General features: G+C 35.8%; 1 protein-coding gene across 2 annotated transcripts in view; it reads right to left on the bottom strand.

Annotated features, from left to right (window-relative positions):
- Positions 1–24,661, bottom strand: part of MTX2 (metaxin 2) — a 70,025-nt gene that overhangs the window by 10,098 nt on the left and 35,266 nt on the right. For both annotated transcript variants that reach the window (XM_007965437.3, XM_073019834.1), the window contains exons 4-8: positions 7,008–7,080; positions 3,587–3,663; positions 2,100–2,192; positions 1,567–1,605; positions 1,058–1,183 (exon numbers count right to left, since the gene is read on the bottom strand). In XM_007965437.3, the coding sequence (XP_007963628.1) occupies positions 1,058–1,183; positions 1,567–1,605; positions 2,100–2,192; positions 3,587–3,663; positions 7,008–7,080 (408 nt within the window). The remainder of the gene's footprint in view (positions 1–1,057; positions 1,184–1,566; positions 1,606–2,099; positions 2,193–3,586; positions 3,664–7,007; positions 7,081–24,661) is intronic.

Below are 24,661 nucleotides of genomic sequence, written 5' to 3'. Positions count from 1 at the left end.
ACACAGGCAATGAACCCCAAAGAAAAGTATATCAATTAGCAAAACAATAAAAAGTATCTAAAACATAACTTGTATCATAGTTTATAACAAAAACATAAATGTAGGTTAACCTTTTATAATATATTTTAATAAGACTACAGACCACATACACACATACTTTCTATATAAGAAATAGGAAGAAAATTTCAGTGAATTTCCTTCAAACTACAAGTACATTTAAGTTACTTACAAGGATTTTGTCAAGAACAAAAGTGTCTTCCTGAATCCATATATTCAAATGGCTTTGCATATACTGAAAAATCTGCTTAATAAAGGTAACACCATTGACCCACCATGAGTAAAAGCATTTGAGTTGTTTTCCCACTAGTGGAGATAGATTTTTATTTATTCTATCCCTATTCATTTACTGAAACCCCTTGTGGCCAATGGCACACATCAGTGAGATGGCTGGCTAGTATTAAGGGTAGCCTTGGAAAAGACGGGCATTAATTAACTTAATGATGCTTGTGGACAAGATTAAGTATTTTTAAGTTTTGCTACTTTAGTAGCAAAAATACAGACAGATAGATAGATAGATGCAGATAGATACAGATATATTAAGTACTGTGTTTAACAGGGCTTTTTTTTTTTTTAAAGCCCGATGCTGCAGATATATATTTAGTTACATGAAAGGTACCCACATGTATTGCTCAAAACAACAACAACAACAACAAAAACCCCTCAGGCTATACAGTAGCAGGCATAATGACCCCATTTGAGAAAATGTTACTAAGAAACATCTAGAAGAAGGCTCTCCAAATAGTTAAGGGTAGCAATTTCTAGGTGATGAGATTTCAGGCAAGTTTCACTGCTTTTTTACACATATCTCATTGTATTGTTTGCTTTACATCAAGCATGTATGAATTTTTAGAAATAAAATTACTTCATGTTAGTAACAGCAAATGGTTTTCTTGCAAATCTTAAAAAAAAAAAATTTTTTTAAAGGAGTACCAATATAAAGAATGATTCTTTTAATGCATAAAAGTTGAGGGTTTTGTCAACTTCAACCTGAACTGACCTGGTCCAGAGTCTTCTTTCCCCATCCAATAGCTTTCATCTTACGCTTGACTTCCCACTGTTTCTGATAGGCCAAAATATGATTCAGAGGCCAAGGGTAAGGAGATCCATACCTAGCATGAGTGATCTAAAGCAAAAAGATTTTGTAAAAGAGGTGATCCTTCCTAAAAACAATGCCCATTTTTACAAATAGAATTCTAAAAGAAATATATTTTCAAAGAACATATGGCAATCTGAAAAAAATACACAGCTTGCAATCTAAAAAATTAAAATTTTAAGCCATTCTCTTTAAAAATACATAAACTTTTATGTACTTTGCAACCCGTTATATCAAACAATGACACACAGCTTCCCTAAAATGTATGTGCAAGCAAAATTAAAGTAAGTGAAAAACTATATCACTAATGGTATAAACCACAATGTTTCATTTATGAGCAGGGACTTGCGATTCTGAGCAAAAGTGTTTTCTCATTAAATTTTAATTAAGATAAATGTTACAGAACCACTCACCTCCCCTACTGTAGCTTCATCACACCACTGAAGATACAGCTAGGAACAAAAGAACAGTCAACTAGACTTTAGGATACCAAAGAGGAAAAGGATAAAGAAAGTAATTTTTTGCCAAGGCAATTTTTTATAAGCTAATTTCATAAGTCACATACGTAGGGGTTTGTTTTCCTTAGCTGTTATCCAGAATTATTAAATGTAATGATGGTACGATATAAAAATATCTTTTATTCACACAATATGTGTCTAAACACCATTAAAGTGTTTTACAGATATTATTTAAGTAAATTTCAAAAGGCCAAAGTAAAATAATGAGTAGGCAAGAATCACCCCTTTTTATAAACACAAAAACTAGAACTGAAAATGTCAAGTAACTTGTTCAAAGGTAATAATCAAATAATTCAGGTAGCCATCTCAGCTCTAGAATTACTTGATTATTTTCCCACTTCTCAATAACTTTAACCCATTAGAAAGATTATATTTTATGAGAATGAGAGAAAAAGCTTATCTTCAAGCCATATCATCCAGTATTTTACCTCTGCAGTCAACAGCATATTGTTGACTAATTCCATGTAAGCTTTCATTTCTGCTTTTTGGACTTCACCCAGCCCATCACTAAGAGAATGGCCCTAAAGGGAATTTAAAAAAATTTAAAAGACCATCATATTAAATATACAAAAACTTTCAGTTATCTTACTAACAAATAATATAACATGCAACTATACAATGAATCAAACTTCCAAAATGCCCCCTAAAAATTATTTTATATAAAAGCATATTTAATACTCTGCTATCACCACAAAATATTAGTATGTACTTATTTTTCATTACACAAATGTATCTTTCACTAGAGAAAATTACATTACCAACTACTTCGCAAAAGAAGAAAACAGAATGGTCAGCAAACCTTGTTTAAGACATTAATTAACCTTATTAGAAATAAAGGAAATACCAAAAGACTGACATGTGCTGTTTATAAAGTAGCTAAAGATGAAAAAAATACTGTTAGTAAAGATACGGGGAAAAAATTTCACTCATTTTAAAATTCTAATATACTATAGTAACTAGGAGATACATAAAATGGTATAATCATTAGTTCAATCTGGCAATCTATTACAAGATTTAAAAAGTACATAACCTATGACATCCTAATACCACTCTTAGGAATTCATTCTAAGGTAACAATACCACTCTTAGGAATTTATACAAGGATGTACATACAAGAAAATTTATCTTAGTACTCTATAAAAACAAAAAATTGGCCATGACCTAAATGCCCATCAATAAACTTGAGTAAATAAAATTCTAATTTATCTAATATGGGGGGGGGGGGTGTTAAAGGAAAAAAGAAAAAAAAAAAAAATATATATATATATCCAATACAGAATACTATACACCAATGTGAAAGGATGATATATATCTACAGCTATTAATATGGAAGAATTTCCAAACATATTTATGATTTTAAAAGGTATGTTGCAAAATAATACATACTAGTATGATCTAGGTTTTTCTATATATGCAAAAAGAAAAGTCTGGAATGATTTTTCAGAAACACTAATGGGAGTTGTTCCTTAATAACTATTAAAATCTAAACTGAATAAATGAAAAGCAGCATCATTCAAATGGATAAATACATTCAACTTCGACATCTCCTGTATCTCCCTTTTCAAAGGTCAGCCAGACACTTCAAAACCTAATAGTTTTTCATTTCTGACCACGGTTCTCATAAGCATAAGTTAGAAAATTATCTACCATTTTGTAAAGATCAAACCATCTCTTTTGACTAGATATTAAAATTACATACCTTTAATAAATTTGACATTAATAAAGAAAAATAAAGCTACCTCTTTTGCCATTATATCATGAAAAAATACTAACTTACACTTCAGAAATATTTTCCAGTAGTTTGCATTGGCATTTTATAAAACTAGGTTGAAATCAATGTAAATGTTAAGACACATTAAAGAATGATGAATGACTTAGTAACTGTGATCAAATACATTTAATATCTTTTTATTACCTTGGCTTTAACAAATTGGACTATTGGACCAAGTTCTGATACTACTTGATTTCCCACATGAATAAAAGGTACTTTACCTGTTGAGAGAAAAAAAAGTATTTATAAAAATACTTCCAGTATGTTAAAGTTTGTGATAATTAAAGAAAAATTAACACAAAACTCAGATATTTATAAATAGGGATTTCATAAAACTGTAACTTCTGAAAATTTTTGTCAGATGTGTATATTAAATTCTGTAAGTTTTTAAACTGATTACTAACCAACTTTAGAAAAAAAGAACAGGTAAATTCATTTCTAGAGTTCTCACTTAGATATAATAACAGATCACATAACATTCTCTTTTCAGAGCCAACACGAACATACCACCATACAGCAGCAAATACTAATTATCCAAATTACATGAACCAAGCCAGGACATTGGTACATGACCACTGATACATTTCAAAGAAATTTAGCTAAGCTTTGAGAGTACAGTGAATCAATCTATATTGTAAACTACATTTAAAAAATCTTTTTACATCTTTTATGTCTTTGATACCGAAATCAACATTTTAAGCAAGTAATTGTACAGTAATCTCTTTGACTCAAAATAGCAAGAATTAAAAGAATTAACAATCTTGGAAGGCATGCTAGTTGGTGAGGTGTAATACAGAGTAATGTTCCCAACACGTGGGAAAAAATAATAGTATGTTTATAAAAACTAGCTTCTATAGACAAATGTCACATTAAAAAAGAAATATTTCACTTTAACAAACACTAATACTTGATGGAATTATTAGAGATGAGAGAACAAAATAATCTCCAAATAGCAAGAAGGGTCTACTCCAAATGCTAAAGAATGAAACCTGCTGTCAGACCTAGTTCAAACAGAGTTCACAATACCAGCAGGCTTCTTCCTGTTCCTTTTCAATAGATTCACTCCTCTCTGGCTCAGTCAGCCTGGGGGTAATGGATGAAGTACACAGCCCTAACAAAAGCTTCAACTGCATCCATAGGACAACATGCATTACAAAGAGAAGGCAGGCCTTTTGGAACACAACTCAATAGATGTATTGAGAAGATATTTCCCTGCTGCCAATTCTGCATTCCTTCCTTCTATTGCTTTATAAATCTTGCAAAAAAAAAAAATTTTTTTTATCTGGTTAAGCATTAGGCCATATTGTTTTCTTAACTTGGGATAAAATCTTTGTAACTACTATACTACCAGAATTATCACAGGTTCCCTGAGATCAAATGATCTGAGAATGAAAACTATTTAGTACCTAGACCAAAGAGTATTTGGGGGTATAATATTTTTAGAGCAAAGCATATTCCTCATTTTTAATGACCAGTTTCAGGTTCTTGGAAAACAGGGTTTGTATTTTATTTTTCTTAAAAATACACTGAGTATTGTCAATTCTGAAACAAAAAGAAGTGTGGATAGTCAACTGAGTATTCACCTTATATATCTCTAAATATAAACAGATATATAAAAACAAAGATAACAAATTAGAATTGAATAATGTTTTCTGTCACTAGCCTGCTTAATGAAAATAGAGCCAATGTTATATCCTCATTATTGCAGGTATTAGGCAAAAACACAGTAAGACAGTTATTTTCCGGTACCAATCAAAGGTCATATAAGAAAAGTGAGGGCTTTGTTTACCATCTTAGACAGAATAATCACTTTTAAAATTTCTATTCTAAAGCAAGCAAGAATATGTTGCCAAACAAGTTGGCAGATTCAAAGAATGCAAGAAATAGGACCTTGGATGTCATCTAATCCGACTACCCTATATTATAGATGAAGTCACTGAGGCTCAGAGAAGTGAAATTTCTCAAGGAAATAGTTAATATGTGACAAAGTCACAGAAGGATTAGTTGAAGATTTCCTACCTCTTTAGGATATAAGAGTTTAAGTCAACTGGTCTTCTGACTATTCCATGCTCTCTGCTTTAAAAATCTGCCACAAGATCAAAGAAGCAAATACAATAAAAAACATTTCCCTGATCACCTCAAATCATTAAATGAAAGAGAATACCAATCTGAGATATAAAATTTAAACATCTTAGTAGAAAGTGCCATTTTCATCTACCTATAGGCGACTCCTATGAAAGAATGTATATTTTTGTATGTCTCTAAAATATTTATCTGTTTGTCTTTCGCACAGTCTAATAAAAAGAAAATAGATATCTACTTAAGTGACAGTAAGTATAGTAATTTTAGTAAACAGGTGGATAAACTATATGATTTCTCACTTGCCAAAGATCTGAACTTTAGTATTAGATTACTAACCTTTTTACATAAATATACAAACTCTTTTTGTATGACTACATAGAGGAAAAGGATGCACAGAATACAATATAACTTATTTCACCAGAATTCTGTAGTTCCTAAAATTTGTGTATAAAACCAACACAAAATGAGTCAATGAATGCCCTCCAAGATTCTAAAATATGTTTACATTTACAAGCCTAGAAATTATTTTATGGAAATGTTTTCTAAATGTATATTCATAAACCTCTAAAACCAGGTATTTATATAAAAGAATATTCAGTATGTACAGAAGGGGTGTCTTCATACCTTTTAACAATTTCTGCCACCCTTAAAAACTTAAGGTAAAAAAAAAGTTTAACACAAGTCACTCCTAAATTATCACACCAAAATGAAAAATGTTTCCCTAAAAAGCAATGTTACACACTTATACCAATCAGTTATCCTTAATAATTTATTCAAAAAGGGGTAATTCTACTTATTGCTCCAACAAAACCATAATTACAATAATCATCCATGATAATTACATATAACATTTATTTATCAGCTTTATAGCACATTTTTACATTAAAAATTATTTGAATCATTTATTTAAAACAGTACCTTACTGACATAAAGATAATACTGATTTTTAAAAATAGGAAGGCTAATGCATCTCAAAACCTGTTAAAATTAAGCATTTAAAAAAAAAACTAGAAACCAAAAACATTCAGTGATGACTTCAAGATCTAATGACAAATTAATTTGTCTACAATCTCTCTCTTCTTCCACCTGTATTATGGGAGAATATAATTTAGAAAGACGTGTTGAATAATAAATGGATTCATTATTACTAAAATTTGTTTTCTCAACAGGAAAGTCTTATGTACATTAAGACTAGGGAAATCTGAGATCATGTATTTCCTTAACATTTACTATTTAAAATAATTCCCTTACTATTAAAACCATTTCCTCATGTCAGTAACCATCTCTGATCACAGTTGAAATGAATAGATATGCCAACCCCAAGATTGTCAAATTTGCAACTGTTACTTTCTAAAACCATGGAAAGATTCTTCAAAGGGTAAACAAAAAAATCAGACATTTTAACATGTAGATATAAACTGGACTATCACTATAATTTTATCACTCCATAATATTAACAGAGAAGAAAAAAAAACACACTTACCAGATGGAGACATATATTCTGCATTTGCCCTACAAACTACTTTGATAGGCAAGTTACACATTTGCAAAAAGGCCTGTAAATCAAGATACATACAATAAGCCCAGTAAAAGCATATGCATAATTGAACAGAAATTTGTATGCATTTCTTTTCTAAACTGAATAGTTTCATACTACAAAGCTCTATTCGAAAACAATGAACCAATTGAAAGTGAAGGATTTGTTCTCCAAACAAAAAAAAATGTCATTTCACTATTTAAAAATCAGTATGATTTAGACATCAGTAAATATATGAAACTTAATGCATGTATACCTAAGGAATAAAATGTAAATTATCCACATTTATGTTACTGTATTAGTTTATGTAAACCAGCAATACTATATATTGCTTTAATTTGCTTAAGTAGATGACTAAAGTCCAGATTTTATAAGCTATTAATTGCTTCATTCCACTATTTTCTATAGGATCATCATCTTCCTCATTTTAGAGTAAAACTCAAAATACTATCTCTGCTACCTCAAAGTTCTCTCCAGTAATACTCTATATTCCAACAGGTAGCTTCTGTGCTCACTAACTCACTTTTTAAAGACTTAAATTGTTTATCTTTGTTCAGAGTTACAAAAATGTTATAAGCAATTTAAATGTCTAATAATCAGGGTATGGGGTAAATCATTATAGTAAATCCAAACTATGGAATGCTATACAACCAATTTTAAAACTCATGCTTTAGAAAAATTTTTACCACAAGAAAAAAAGTGCTTTAGAAAAACTTTTACAAGAAAAAATGTACACATTATAATATTAAGTAAAAAAAATGCAAAACTCTATTACTAGATCACACTAATTCATTTTTAAAGGTTTTTAAGACACCAGTGAACTCTGCCAAGCCCACTGTTTTTTATAATACTCAATGTTCACTCCCCTTGTTCTCTCTTCTATGACTCCTTGGCTTCTTTTTCTCTATTCACAAAATTTACTATGTTATTTCTATAAAATCATTCAGTTATTCAGTTGGGAAGTCATAAGTTGCAATGGTTCTAATTACCACATACAGATTGGAAAACAAACCTTTTATCTATTTTGAAATTGAAAGTAATATAAATAGCTGTCAAAAATAAGATAAGATAAATTAATAAATTAACAAGGATATTATTTATCATTTTACTCACAGAGATTTCTCATAGGTTTATTATAATTCCTTCCTCAGCTCTAGATTAGAAATAAGTATTAAGACTCCTGTTAAGTGTTAAGGGTACAATACAGTGATTAGTATCTTCTACAAAGAACTCCATTTCCCCAAAAGTATGTCAATTCTCTTCTGTTTTCTCAAAACTCCAGTCCTTTAGAGATGCCTGCCTCCAAAAATAAATCCCACATGAGTCTGATTCCCCCCCTAATTACATCCTCTGATTCTTACATTGCTCTGTAACTTATGTATGCATGTCTGATCTCCCCAAGTAAATGGAATCTCTTAGAAAACCAAGCGGGAGAGTTTTAATTTTTTTTTTGCAATTCTGTTCTCCTCCCCCCAATCTCCCTCATTTTCCCACAATTAACCTTTCATAGTGCACTACTTATAATAAGCAATATTGTTTACTGATTGAGCCATTCAAAGCTCCCAAGAGCTTATCATGGCAGAGGCTGTTATTCCTGCCACATATGTTCTCCCCTTTTCCTACAGTGGTAGAAACTACATCTGCACACAAGGCTGCCTAAAATAAAAACTTATTTTCCGGGCTCCCTTATAACTGGGTATGGCCAACTGGACTAAAAGTTCTGGACAACTGCTGGGAAGTTTCTTTAAAAGGGGAAAATATCTCCTCTTTCTCCTCCCTGTTGACTAGAATGTAAAAATGATGGCTATAGCTATAGCAGCCAAACAGAATCAGGAAGTAGCAGTTGAGTGTTGGAAATGGTAGAGCAACAAGAGTAAAGGGGCCTAGCTTCCTGATAATCATGTAGTCACCAAACCTGGATTACCCATGTTTGTACGAGAAGTGAACTATCTTTTTAAGCTACCACTATAATGAGTTTCTGTCACTCACTGCCAAACCTGATCTTAATTAATTCACCTACAGTTATGACTTCTAAGTTTAAACACCATCCTGCCCCACCAGAAGTTGATTCTTCTGTGTCTAAGTGGAAACTAACAGTCCTCTAAAACCTATAACCGGTGATTCCAATTCATAGCAATAACAGTGAGCTTCCTGACTGACCCACAAAGATAGGGTAGGGTGGTGATTCTCAAACTTCAGCATGCATCAAAATCATGTCAAAGCATGGCTTTTCCTTTTTTTCCTTACGGAAAGAGAGAAAATGAATATAAACAGTTCTTTCAAAAAGCCTGGATCAGAAAAAAAGGAAGAAGGGAGGAGAAGGGTTGCCTCCCTTCTATTACATATGAAGAAGAGTGGAGTTTATTAAAACACAAAGAGAAAAAAAATAATGGAGATAGGCTGAAATTATATAAAACAAGTGAAATAATTGATATACAAGATCCATGTGGCCAGGGGAAGTGGCTCACACCTATAATCTCAGCACTTTTGGGGAGGCCAAGGCAAAAGGATCACTTGAGGCCAGGAGTTCAAGATCAGCTTAGAAAACATAGGGAGAATCCATTCCTACAAAAAAGTTTAAAAAATTGGCTGGGCATGGTGGTGTACACCTTTAGTCTCAGTTACTCAAGAGGCTGAGGTGGGAGGATTGCTTGAACCTGGGAGTTCAAGGCTGCGGTAAGCCATGATCACACCACTGCACTCCAGCCTGTGCAATACAATGAAACCCTGTCTCAAAAAAAAAAAAAAAAGAAGAAGAATAAGTAAAAAGGGAGGAAATAAGAACTTAGCTGGAGAGTTCTGTTTTTGTCAGAACAGGACACTTTTTCCACTGTAATGCAAGAGGTGGTGGGGAATCAGTGATGATGACTGCAAGTTGATACGAAAGAACAAGAATGAGAGTGCTCATATTTTATGAAATGGAAGGAGAAATCATTTGCTGAGAATGAGAAACTAAGAAGGGATTAAGGCCTTCAGTAGAACAAAAAAAGAGTTTGAAATAACTTTAATATATCTTCTCAAAGGTCTGAATAATATTCAACTGTTAACAATAATAACACTGTATAAAATAGTAAATATAGTATATTTTGCTAAACTACATGCACAGTGGTAACTATGCTAATTAATATTCCAAAAATATTGTATTTCACTTAAAATAAAAGCAGAATTGTAATGTTCTGCAATCAAACCTATGCTTCTTTTTTTTGAGACAGAATTTCACTCTGTCGCCCAGGCTGGAGTGTAGTGGCACAATCTCAGCTCAATGCAAACTTCAACTCCCAAAACCCATGCTTCTTAGTCCCATGCTTTTTATTTTTTTATAAAAACTAACTGACAATTTTACCAATTAAATGACACTCAACTTACTACAGACCTCAACTGATAACATAATTCTAGTTAACCAATTAATCTGCAGTTTACAAAAAAGTTTGATGTCACAAAGCATTTTCATCCAAACTTTAAAAATGCAAAAACAGGCCAGTCCCAGTGCTTCCAGAGGCCAAGGAGGGAGGATTCCTTGAGGCCAAGAGTTCAAGACCAGTCTGGGAAACATAGTGAGAGTTTCTCTCTACAAAACTTTTTTTAATTAGCAGCACAGGCCGGGGGCAGTGGCTCATGCCTATATTTCCGGGAGGCCGAGGCAGGAGGATCATGAGGTCAGGAGTTTGAGACCAGCCTGGCCAACATGGTGAAACCCTGACTCTACTAACAATACAAAAATTAGCCAGGCATGCATGCCTATAGTCCCAGCTACTCAGAAGGTTGAGGCAGGAGAATCACTTGAACCCGGGAGGCAGAGGTTGCAGTGACCTGAGGTCGTACCACTGCACTCCAGCCTGGGTGACAGAGCAAGACTCCATCTCAAAACAAAACAAACAAAACAAAACAAACAAACAAAAAAATTAGCAGCACTGTAGTGGCAGGCACCTATAGTCCCAGCTACTTGTAGAAGCTATGGTAGGAGGATAGCTTGAGCCCAATAATTCAAGGTGAGCTATGATCATGCAAAAAAAAAAAAAAAGGAAAAACCAAAACATTACCATGACTATTTTCAATAATATAAAAACTCTAAAACAATAGCAAGGTTTGGTTCAAACAGTATTTCCCCTTTCTCTTGAAAGATGGAAGAAAACACTGGAGAGGCTCACTTTCACCTTCCGCTTTGACTTTCAATATCTTATCGGCACACAAAAATACTCCAAATAACTGGCATGGCACACCCACCTAAAACATATCCTCTTTTCAATTCAGAAATAGCAATCTGCATATTTTTATTCTTATGGAAGTCAAAGAAAAATGTATTTCAAATTATAATAATGAATAATAAACTTGGAACAACTCAGCTAACTCTTATTCCTCGGTTGAATACTTTATTCCAAACTAATTTAAATGAATAGCAGCATAAAATAATTTGAATAAAACACTTAGCACATCCTATCAGAGTAACGTTTTATAACTATGCTGTCCAATATGGCAGCCACTAGTCACATATGGCGCCTTAATTAATGTTTGAATAAAATTTTAAATTCAGTTCCCTAGTCACACTAGCCACATTTCCAGTGCTCAACAGGCACATGTGGCTAGTGGCTACTGTATTTATTGAACAATCCAGATTCAGAACACCTCCATCATCACAGTGTGATGTGATGATGTCTATCAGATAGTATGGATATATAACAACAGTAATCAGTACATAAAGGAGATCTTAGCAAGAGAAGCTGACATCATCTGAAAGTGATTATACCAAACATTATTTTTAAAAACCTGTATGATAGCACAGAGTCCAAAAATCCTGCAAGTGATACAATCAACTTTTGATGATGGTGACACATTAAATACCGTATTTCCAATTTCTGAGAGAATATAAAGATTACTCATTTGCTGAGCAACTCAAATTGTTAAAATGATGAGGCAAATGTATTAGTATGTGAAAACTAAGAACTGAAGAATGTATTAAAACTGCACCCGTATTTTATATATAGTGAGTACCTGGTAGGAAATTTCTTAAATGCACACATATGTATATGCACACAGAACATAATTGCCTGTACCTGATTTCTAAGACCCTGAAATTTAATCAGCTTGATGTAGTTTCAACATATTGAATACATTAATTGAATTCATAACATCTAAAAATTCACTTGAAAGGGTAGGGTGTCAGGGGTAGGGTTTTTTACTTTAAAAAAATTTAAAGAAAAAAAAACTATTACCAGATCATCAATAACTGGTTAAACATGAAAGACTAAACTTACACATTTATCTCTGCAACCTTTAAAAAAAACTCTATTAAAATAACAATGAAGAAACAGAAAAGGTATACACCCAGAAAAACATAAAGAATAGCAGAGGAGACAAAAGCAGACCAAAGATGTCAACCTATTTTTCTAAGATGGAAAGCAGACTTAGCAGGGCAGAGGAAGCTGAAACCTAAGAGTTTGCACAGTAGAAAATCAATACAGTTGCATCACAGAAACTAGGAAGATTCCAAAATTGGAAGCACCAAGTAACACAGAAGGCAGAAGTGAGATATAGGACAGCAAATAAAGGATTGGATGAAAGTCTACCTAAGCATCAGACAATTAGCCCTCCCCTAGTCTAGCAGAAGAGAAAGATTTATTCTTTGGAGAAACTGAACTAGAGGGACCCAAACAGCAGAGGGCACTAGGTGAAGTGTCACTCTGAAAGAGGCAAAGTTGTAAGTATACATACTGAACAAGATTCACACAGGATCCCTCTCCCTCTCAGCTCCCAAACGTAGGATATCACTCCAGGATATCTCTCTAGAGAAAAGAAATCTACATATTGATGATTTTATTGGGGGTGGGGTGGGCTAGGAATAGTGAGTAACAAAAATGACCTCTCAATATGTAATCAACCTACAGTTTGACAGCTACATGTCAAAAAGTCCCTCATCTCTTTAGCCTTACTCTTAACTATAAATTGTTAGCAGAGATCAACAGATACTTGAGGAAAGCCTCAAACAAAATACAGAGCCAAAACAAACCACAGAAAAAGGAACTGGCAAACAAAACTGCAAAGAGCAAGACAACTTCACAGAAAAATTATAATGGTGAATATTTACTGAGCACTTACTATATGCCAAGTACTTGCACAAGAACTTTACCCTATAAGGTATGTACAAGTATCACTATCTCAAGATGAGAAAAAAGAACAAAGATCAGGGTGTAGAGGAGGGGAGGGAGGGAGAGAAAAAAGGAAGAGGGAAAAAAGGAAGGAAAGAAGTTATGTGCCTCGTACATAACAGGCAGATAATGACTACCAGATGAATAAATAAATGAACATATGAAAATGTAAACAATAACATCTAGTTTTAGTCATGTGAATTTTTGAAAACAAAGCAACAGAAACTTCTGAAAATAAAAGTTGTTTTTTTTTTTTAAAAAAAAAAGACACTTAGTCAAAATCCAAAACACCATTCATAGTCAACCACTGGTTGTAATATACAATCAATGTGACCTTTTGAGGGCACTTTGGTAAGGTCTACCAAAATTCTATATGTACATATCCTTTGAACTAGAAATGTTATTGCTATAAGTATATAATATGAACATATATGTAAAAAACTATACAAGATATGTGTAAGGATATTCACACTTAAGCTCTATTTATAACAGCAAAATAATAACAACAGCTTGATACCTATCAATAAAAGACTGGTTAAAACAAATTGTGATGCATCCATCAACAGAATATTTATGGCCTTCAAAAAAGAATAAGGTTGGCTGGGCAAGGTGACTCACACCAGTAATCCCAGCACTTTGGGAGGCTGAAGCAGGCTGATCACTTGAGCCCAGGAATTCAATCAAGACCAGCCTGGGCAACATGGCAAAATCCCATCTCAACTAAAAACACAAAAAAATGGACAAGCATGACGGTGTGTGCCTATAGTCCCAGCTACTTGGGAGGCTGAGGTGGGAGAATCACCTAAGCCCAGGAGGCTGAGGCTGTAGTAAGCCATGATCACACCACTGCACTCTAGCCTGGGTGATGGGCATAAGACCTTGTCAAAACAAAAATCAAACAAACAAACAAACAAACAAAAACCCAAAAAATAAAGAGTAAGGTTGCTCCTCAACTGGATTTCTTACACTAAATTCCAAAAGACATTTCTCCTCTGGAATCTCTAATAACGGCTACTGAATTACATAAGATGACATAACGCCAAATGCAAAAATGCTTTTCATGAGGCTGTTTCTTCTAACCACCTAGAGCAAAACATTAAAACATAGTTCAAAAAGGCCTACAAAGGCTATCTGGTCCACTATGAAACTTCCTGGTGAGCTAACTTGTCAGAAAGACGTAACTTTGAGTACCTACAAAAATAAATTCAATACGTATATACTGAGCACCCACTATGTATCAAGGACTGCCCTAGCTACTGGGACAAGCAGGCAACATAAAGTCTCAGTCCTTATGGAGTTTACATCACAATGGAGACAGATAAGAAGCAAATAAACCAGAAAATATGCATGGTAATTCCTGCTACTTAGAAATACAAAACAGTGTAAAGGTATGGCTATTAAATATAGGGTAGTCAGATAAGGGCTAATAAGGTAACATTTGACCATAAACCTAAGAAAGTTAGGGAGCAAGCCATGCAGATATCTAACGAGAGAACAGTCCAAGTTTAAAGGCCTGAAGCAGGCTTGTGCTTCATCTATGTTTCAGCAACAGTTAACAAGACCAGTATGACTATGTGGGAGTAAGGAAGTGAGTACTAAGAGATGGGATCAGAGAGGCAACCAAAAATACCATGTAGGACGTTATAGGTAATTGTGAGGTCTTTGGCTTCTACTGAGTGAGACAAGAAATCATTAGAAGGTGTTGAGCTGGGGATTGCCGTAATCTAACTGAACACTTCAAAGGACACAACTATAGAGAGATTAGACTGTTGAGAGCAGAACCACTGAAGCAGGAGAACGAATTAGGAAGCTTTTGTAATGATCCAGGCAAGATATGATGGTGGCCTGGACCAGGGTGGGAGTGATGAAAGTGATACGTCAGATTCTAGCTATATTTTTAAGGGAGGATCAAGAAGTTCTGCTGATAACTCAATGTGGATATAGGAAAAAGAACTCCAAAAATGACTAAAAGTTTCTGGCATAAACAACTAGAAAGATGGAACTGGTATTTACCAAACTAGGAAAAACTGTGAGGTGAGCAGGTTTTGGTGGAAGGAAGGGGACCTACAAGTCTTTAGATCGTCGTCTCTAATTATCACTTTTTGGATAGACTTCTGACAAGAAATGAATAGCAGACAACTCTACTCTTTTTTCAAAGGCCTAGAATTGCTAAGAGTACAGCCATGTGCTTTGAAAACCAGATAAGCAGGTTCTATTAAAAATTTGAGAAGCCCAATCCTCAAGGCCACGCAACCTCTTTTGTGCACACAACTGACAGAAGTGCCTACAAATGTACATAATACTATCTGTTAGCACTTCCTGCAGGTATGATACTTATGAAGGTGTTAAGAAATGAGAAGAACTACAGATGTCAGGCAGAATAAAAATATAATCAAGGATCGTCTTCATCTTTGGTCTTTTCTGCTTCCTGCATCTATAGCCTACCAAGTTTAAAAACTGAAGTCAATTTAACGTCTTGGTTAAATGAGAAGCTTTAAGAAGCTAAGAAGTTGTCCCATAAGAGCAGTATGATCTTCTGAAAATTTACTGAGAAGTTACACATGAAGGAACCACTGTTCACTTGAATCGTTTAAAATCTCAGTAACTATGGCCCACTCTTCGGGACGTCAAAAGCAAGCATACAGGTCTTATAATTAAGAAAATCAGGTAAACAGAATAACATTAATGTGCAAATCAACAAAACATCTTAAATATTATACATATTTAATTTCAAGTCTTCAATCCCAAATATACTAATAATATCCCAGAAAGAAATGTTGCAGGAAATCAGTGAAACTAAATGTAAAGCCAAAAAGTAACCCAATTTGTTTACAGAAAAAAGTAAATATATTGGTTTTGTTTTTTTGTTGTTGTTTTTTTTTTTTTTTTTTTTTTTTTTTTGAGACAGAGTCTCGCTCTGTCACCCAGGCTGGAATGCAGCAGTGCAATCTCGGCTCACCATAACCTCTGCCTCTCAGGCTCAAGCAATTCTCATGCCTCAGCCTCCCAAGTAGGTAGAACTACAGGCGTGTACCACTACACCCAGCTAATTTTTTGTATTTTTAGTAGAAATGGGGTTTTGCAATGTTGGCCAGGCTGGTGGTGAACTCCTGGCCTCAAGCGATCTGCCCGTCTTGGCATTCCAAAGTGCTGGGATTACAAGCGTGAGCCATCACCACACCCAGCCCTAAATATGATGGTTTCTGACAGGAGTAAGGGAACAGACTCTACAACACTTTTTAAAATATCAAATATCCTTTGTTTTAACTGCATTTAAAAAAAAAAAAAGGCAATACATAGTTCAAAAAATGGTAAAAAGGGTTCAACGTGGTTGAATGGAAACAGTCAGCCTTGGTGGCTATTGTGCACAAGAATGATGTTGCCTCACTGAGATTGCTGTCCTTACCATCCTTTATTCTTACTTTCTGTTGCTGAGTCATAAACCCTACCACTCATGACTGGGCAACTACCAACACATTTTACTAATTAAGTACCCTAGCAGAACCTAATGGATCGTAACAGAGGGCAGATTTTAAAAGCAAGTTACCTAAGTGAAAAAAAGACTAGAGTGAACATACATTTAAAAGAAGGAAATCCTCTGCATCAGTCTTAAGAATCAGTGTAGAACAATAAGGCCAGGCACAGTGGCTCATGCCTATAATCCCAGCAACTTGGGAGGTCAAGGCGGGTGGATTATTTGAAGTCAAGAGTTCAAGATCAGCTGGCCAAAATGGTGAAACCCCATCTCTACTAAAAATACAAAAATTAGCTGGGTGGTGGTGGTGCACGCCTGTAATCTCAGCTACTTGGGAGGCTGAGGCGAGAGAATCACTTGAGCCTGGGAGGTGGAGGTTGCAGTGAGCCAAGACTGCACCACTGCACTCCAGTCTGGGTAAGAGTGAGACCCTATTTCCTTAAAAAAAAAAAAAAAAGGATCAGTCTAGAACAATAAGAAGTTAATGAGCAGAATATCAGAGAGAGCTCTCTAGGTAGAATCCTGGGAAATGTTAGCTTGAGAAAGTACCTTTACCTCAGAAGTTTTCTCATTTCTAAATTAGACAATCAGGCAGATTAATTGAAGTTCTATATGCAAAACACTTTATACACTATCTGACACAGAGTAATTCAAAAAAATAAGGTATTATTATTAATAGTAGTAACAGCATTCATAATACTCATTTGTTCATCTGCAAAGGAAGGAAGACCACTCAACCTCAGTGACTTCAAAAGAAAGCTGGCTTCATTTATTTTATTACCTTTTAATGTCTCCTTATGAGAAAAATTAAAATAATTATTACATACTATAATTTAATTGCATTTACTTCTATAAAATCAAAATACCAAGAGTGTGTACTGAGATAAAAATTTCCAGAAAGATGTTAAAAGAATAAAGGAAAATAACCAAAAGTACTTTTCTTTCCTTTTTTTTTTTTTTTTCTTTTAAGATAGCATTTCACTACTGTCGCCCAGGCTGGAGTGCAATGGTGCGATCTCAGCTCACTGAAACCTCTGCCTCACAGATTCAAGCTATTCTCTCACCTCAGCCTCACAAGTAGCTGGGATTACGGGCATGCACCACCACCCCCGGCTAATTTCTTGTATTTAGTAGAGTTGGGGTTTCACCAGGTTGGACATGCTGGTCTCAAACTCCTGACCTTAGGTGATCCACCCGCCTCAGCCTCCCAAAGTGCTGAGATTACAGGCATGAGTCACCACGCCTGGCCCAATAGAACTTTTCAAAAGAATAATGAACACATGCTTTATGTTTTCAATATATATAATTATATAATATAATCTTTTCTAACAAAGCAAAAATGAGATATCTCAATATTGATATAAATGTTTGTGAATAATTTTTAGAGTCATACACACTGATAAAACTGATAAATGAACTGACAGAAGGACTCCATCCCCCAAGTATATATGGTTCCTTAATATACATAGACAACGTCTATCTTGTTTACTGCTTTAGTCCTTGGCATACAATAAAGTCTCAATAAACATTTGCTTAATGAACAAGCCATAGATATTCCCAAAAATAAATGCAAACATACCTAAGTTCACAGAAAGCTAGTAAACTACAGCAAAAATTATCATTTTGTAATTTTATGGGTTCAGAATTCACTGTTTTAAAAAGTTAGATGTAACTCATTAAGTTCAGAGATATTTTAAAAAATCAATAGTTACAAATATCAGTAAGTTGATACTGCTTTAGAAAACAGTAACAGGAATTCAACTTAAAAACAATAATGATCTGGCCCACAACCACAAGATGGCCAAACAGGAACAGCTCCAGTCTGCAGCTCCCAGCGTGATCAACGCAGAAGATGGCTGATTTCTCCATTTCCAACTGAGGTACCTGGTTCATCTCATTGGGACTGGTTGGACAATGGGCGCAGCTCATGGAGGGCAAGCAGAAGCAGGGCGGGGCGTCACCTCACCCAGGAAGCATAAGGGGTCGGGGGATTTCCCTTTCCTAGCCAAGGGAAGTCGTGACAGACTACCTGGAAAAACAGGACACTCCCGCCCAAATACTGTGCTCTTCCCAAAGTCTTAGCAACCAGGAGATAAGGTGATTCTCTCCCAGGCCTGGCTCGGTGGCTCCCACACCCACAGAACATTGCTCACTGCTAGTGCAGCAGTCTGAGATCGATCTGTGTGAGACAGCCCCCTGGCTGGGGGAGGGTCGTCCGCCATTGCTGAGGCTTGAGTAGGTAAACAAAGCCATCTGGAAGCTCAAACTTGGCAGAGCCCACCACAGCTCAACGAGGCCTACTGCCTCTACACTCCACCTCTATGGGCAGGGCATAGCTGAACAAAAGGCAGCAGAAAACTTCTGCAGACTTCAACATCCCTGTCTGACAGCTCTGAAGAGAGCAGTGCTTCTCCTAGCACAGTGTCTGAGCTCTGAGAACGGACAGACTGCCTCCTCAAGTGGGTCCCTGACCCCCGTGTAGCCTAACTCAGAGACACCTCCCTATAGGGGCTGAAAGACACCTTATATACACGGGTGCCCCTCTGGGATAAAGATTCCAGAGGAAAGATCAGGCAGTAATATTTGCCATGCTGCAGCCTCCTCTGGTGATACCCAAGCAAACAGGGTCTGGAATGGACCTCTAGCAAACTCCAACAGATCTGCAGCTGAGGGAACTGACTGTTAGAAGGAAAACTAACAAACAGAAAGGAATAGCATCAACATCAACAAAAAGGTTATCTACGCCAAAACCCCATCTATAGGTCACCAACATCAAAGACCAAAGGTAGATAAACCCACAAAGATGGGGAGAAACCAGAGCAGAAAAGCTGAAAATTCTAAAAATTAGAGCACCTCTCCTCCTCCAAAGGATCACAGCTCCTCGCCAGCAACGGAACAAAGCTGGACGGAGAATGACTTTCACGAGTTGACAGAAGTAGGCTTCAGAAGGTCAGTAATAATAAACTTCTCCGAGCTAAAAGAGGATGTTCGAACCCATCTCAAGGAAGCTAAAAACCTTGAAAAAAGGTTAGACGAATGGCTAACTAGAATAAACAGTGTAGAGAAGACCTTAAATGACCTGATGGAGCTGAAAACCATGGCATGAGAACTTCGTGACGCATGCACAAGCTTCAACAGCTGACTCGATCATGGAGAAGAGTATCAGTGATCGAAGATTAAATTAATGAAATAAAGCAAGAAGACAAGGTTAGAGAAAAAAGTGTAAAAAGAAATGACCAAAGCCTCCAAGAAATATTGGTCTATATGAAAAAACCAAATCTATGTTTGACTGGTGTACCTGAAAGTGATGGGGAGAATGGAACCAAGCTGGAAAACACTCTGCAGGATATTACCCAGGAGAACTTCCCCAACCTAGCAAGGTAGGCCAACATTCAAATTCAGGAAATACAGAGAACGCCACAAAGATACTCCTCAAGAAGAGCAACTCCAAGACACATAATTGTCAGATTCACCAAAGTTGAAATGAAGGAAAAAATGTTAAGGGAAGCCAGAGAGAAAGGTCAAGTTACCCACAAAGGGAAGCCCATCAGACTAGCAGCGGATCTCTTGGCAGAAACTCTACAAGCCAGAAGACAGTGGGCACCAATATTCCACATTCTTAAAGAATTTCCAACGCAGAATTTCATATCCAGCCAAATGAAGTTTCATAAATGGAGAAGAAATAAAATCCTTTACAGACAAGCAAAGGCTGAGAGATTTTGTCACCACCAGGCCTGCCCTACAAGAGCTCCTGAAGGAAGCACTAAACATGGAAAGGAACAACCGGTACCAGCCATTGCAAAAACATGCCGAAATGTAAAGACCATCGATGCTAGGAACAAACTGCATCAACTAACGAGCAAAATAACCAGCTAACATCATAATGACAGGATCAAGTTCACACATAACAATATTAACCTTAAATGTAAATGGGCTAAATCCTCCAATTAAAAGACAAAGACTGGCAAATTGGATAAAGAGTCAAGACCCATCTGTTTGCTGTATTTAGGAGACCCATCTCACACGCAGAGACACACATAGGCTCAAAATAAAGGGATGGAGGAAGATCTACCAAGCAAATGGGAAACAAAAAAAAGCAGGAGTTGCAATCCTAGTCTTTGACAAAACAGACTTTAAACTAACAAAGTTAAAAGAGACAAAGAAGGCCATCACATAATGGTAAAGGGATTAATTCAACAAGAAGAGATAACTATCCTAAATATATATGCGCCCAATACAGGAGTACACAGATTCATAAAGCAAGTCTTCAGAGACCTACAAAGAAACTTAGACTCCCACACAATAATAATGGGAGACTTTGACACCCCACTGTCAATATCAGACAGATCAATGAGACAGAAGGTTAACAAGGATATCCAGGACCTAAACTCAGCTCTGCAACAAGCAGACCTAATGGACACCTACAGAACCCTCCACCCCAATTCAACAGAATATACATTCTTCTCAGCACCACATTGCACTTATTCTAAAATTGACCACATAACTGGAAGTAAAGCACTCCTCATCAAATGTAAAAGAACTGAAATCACAACAAACTGTCTCTCAGACCACAGTGCAATCAAATTAGAACTCAGGATTAAGAAACTCACTCAAAATCGCACAACTACATGGAAACGGAACAACTTGCTCCTGAATGACTATTGGGTAAATAAAAGAATGAAGGCAGAAATAAAGATGTTCTTTGAAACCAATAAGAACAAAGACACAATGTACCAGAATCTCTGGGACACATTAAAAGCAGTGTGTAAAGGGAAGTTTATAGCACTAAATGCCCACAAGAGAAAGCAGGAAAGATCTAAAATCGACACCCTAACATCACAATTAAAAGAACTAGAGAAGCAAGAGCAAACAAATTCAAAAGCTAGTATAAGACAAGAAAAAACTAAGATCAGAGTAGAACTGAAAGAGATAGAGACACAAAAAACCCTTCAAAACATCAATGAATCTAGGAACTGGTTTTGTGAAAATATCAACAAAATTGATAGACTGCTAGCAAAACTAATAAAGAAGAAAAGAGAGTAGAATCAAATAGATGCAATAAAAAAATGATAAAGGGGATATCACCAACAATCTGAAAGAAATACAAACTACCATCAGAGAATACTATAAATACCTCTATGCAAATAAACTAGAAAATCTAGAAGAAACGGATAAATTGCTGGACACATACACCCTTCCAACACTAAACCAGGAAGAAGTTGAATCTCCGAATAGACCAATAACAGGCTCTGAAATTGAGGCAATAATTAATAGCCTACCAATCAAAAAAAGTCCAGGACCAGACAGATTCACAGCCAAATTCTACCAGAGCTACGAAGAGGAGCTGGTACCATTGCTTCTGAAACTATTCCAAACAGGGAATCCTCCCTAACTGATTTTATGAGGCCAACATCATCCTGATACCGAAGCCTGGCAGAGACACAACAAAAATAGAGAATTTTAGACCAATATTCCTGACGAACATCAATGTGAGAAATCCTCAATAAAATACTGGCAAACCAAATCCAGCAGCAGTACATCAAAAACCTTATCCACCATAATCAAGTCAGCTTCATCCCTGGCATGCAAGGCTGGTTCAACATACGCAAATCAATAAACATAATCCATCACATAAACAGAACCAACGACAAAAACCACGATTATCTCAATAGATGCAGAAAAGGCCTTTGACAAAATTCAACAGCCCTTCACACTAAAAAGTCTCAATAAACTAGGTATTGATGGAACATATCTCAAAATAATAAGAGCTATTTATGACAAACCCACAGCCAATATCATACCGAATGAGCAAAAACTGAAAGCATTCCCTTTGAAAACTGGCACAAGACAAGGATGCCCTCTCTCACCACTCCTATTCAACACAGTGTTGGAAATTCTGGCCAGGGCAATCAGACAAGAGAAAGAAATTAAGGGTATTCAATTAGAAAATGAGGAAGTCAAATTGTCTCTGTTTGCAGATTACATGATTGTATATTTCCTATTGTGTCAGTCCAAAATCTCAAGCTGATAAGCAACTTCTGCAAAGTCTCAGGATACAAAATCAATGTGCAAAAATCACAAGCATTCCCATACACCATTAATAGACAAACAGAGAGCCAAATCTTGAGTGAACTCCCATTCCCAATTGCTACAAAGAGAATAAAATACCTAGGAATACAACTTACAAGGGATGTGAAGGACCTCTTCAAGGAGAATTACAAACCACGGCTCAATGAAATAAAAGAGGACACAAACAAATGGAAGAATATTCCATGTTCATGGATAGGAAAAATCATTATCATGAAAATGGCAATACTGCCTAAAGTAATTTATAGATTTAATGCCATCCCCATCAAGCTACCAATGACTTTCTTCACAAAATTGGAAAAAACTAAAGTTCATATGGAACCAAAAAAGAGTCCACATTGCCAAGACAATCCTAAGTAAAAAGAACAAAGCTGGAGGCATCACGTTACCTGACTTCAAACTATACTACAAGACTACAGTAACCAAAACAGTATGGTACTGGTACCAAAACAGAGATATAGACCAATGGAACAGAACAGAGGCCTCAGAAATAATACCACACATCTACAGCCATCTGATCTTTGACAAACCTGACAAAAACAAGAAATGGGGAAAGGACTCCCTATTTAATAAATGGTGCTGGGAAAACTGGCTAGCCATATGTAGAAAGCTGCAGATGGATCCCTACCTTACACCTTATACAAAAATTAATTCAAGATGGATTAAAGACCTAAATGTTAGACCTAAAATCATAAAAAACCTGGAAGAAAACCTAGGCAATACCATTCAGGACATAGGCATGGGCAAGGACTTCATGACTAAAACACCAAAAGCAATGGCAACAAAACTCCAAATAGACAAATGGGATCTAATTAAACTAAAGAGCTTCTGCACAGCAAAAGAAACTGCCATCAGAGTGAACAGGCAACCTACAGAATGGGAGAAGATTTTTGCAATCTACCCATCTGACAAAGGGCTAATATCAGAAGCTACAAAGAACTCAAACAGATTTCCAAAAAAAATAAAAGAAAAAAAAAAAACCATCAAAAACTGGGCAAAGGATATGAACAGACACTTCTCAAAAGAAGACATCTATGAAGCCAACAGGCACATGAAAAAATGCTCATCATCACTGGTCATCAAAGAAATGCAAATCAAAACCAAAATGAGGTATCATCTCACACCAGTTAGAATGGCAATCATTAAAAAGTCAGGAAACGACAGATGCTGGAGAGGATGTGGAGAAATAGGAATGCTTTTACACTGTTCGTGGGAGTGAAAATTAGTTCAACCATTGTGGAAGACAGTGTGGCGATTCCTCAAGGATCTAGAACTAGAATTACCATTTGACCCAGCAAGCCGATTACTGGGTATATACCCAAAGGATTACGAATCATGCTACTATAAAGACACATGCACACATATGTTTACTGCAGCACTGTTCACATAGCAAAGACTTGGAACCAACCCAAATGTCCATCAATGATAGACTGGATTAAGAAAATGTGGCACATATACACCATGGAATACTATGCAGCCATAAAAAAGGATGAGTTCATGTCCTTTGCAGGGACATGGATGAAGCTGGAAACCATCATTCTCAGCAAACTATCACAAGGACAGAAAACCAAACACCACATGTTCTCACTCTTAGGTGGGAACTGAACAATGAGATCACTTGGACACAGGGCAGGGAACATCACATACCGGGGCCTGTCAGGGGGTGGGGACCTGGGGGAGGGATAGCATTAGGAGAAATACCTAATGTAAATGACGAGTTGACGGGTGCAGCAAACCAACATGGCACATGTATACCTATGCATCAAACCTGCATGTTGTGCACATGTACTCTAGAACTTAAAGTATAAATAATAATAATAATAATGATCTATGTAGAAATCAGAAACCACAATTCAATAAGCATAAAAAGCTTTAAAGAGAGTGAATTTGTTACC

This window comes from Chlorocebus sabaeus, chromosome 10, assembly GCF_047675955.1.
Source record: "Chlorocebus sabaeus isolate Y175 chromosome 10, mChlSab1.0.hap1, whole genome shotgun sequence".
In the NCBI taxonomy this organism is placed as follows: domain Eukaryota; kingdom Metazoa; phylum Chordata; class Mammalia; order Primates; family Cercopithecidae; genus Chlorocebus; species Chlorocebus sabaeus.
The sequence above is the reverse complement of the archived record's forward strand: the minus strand, read 5'-3'. Positions and strand labels throughout refer to the sequence as shown.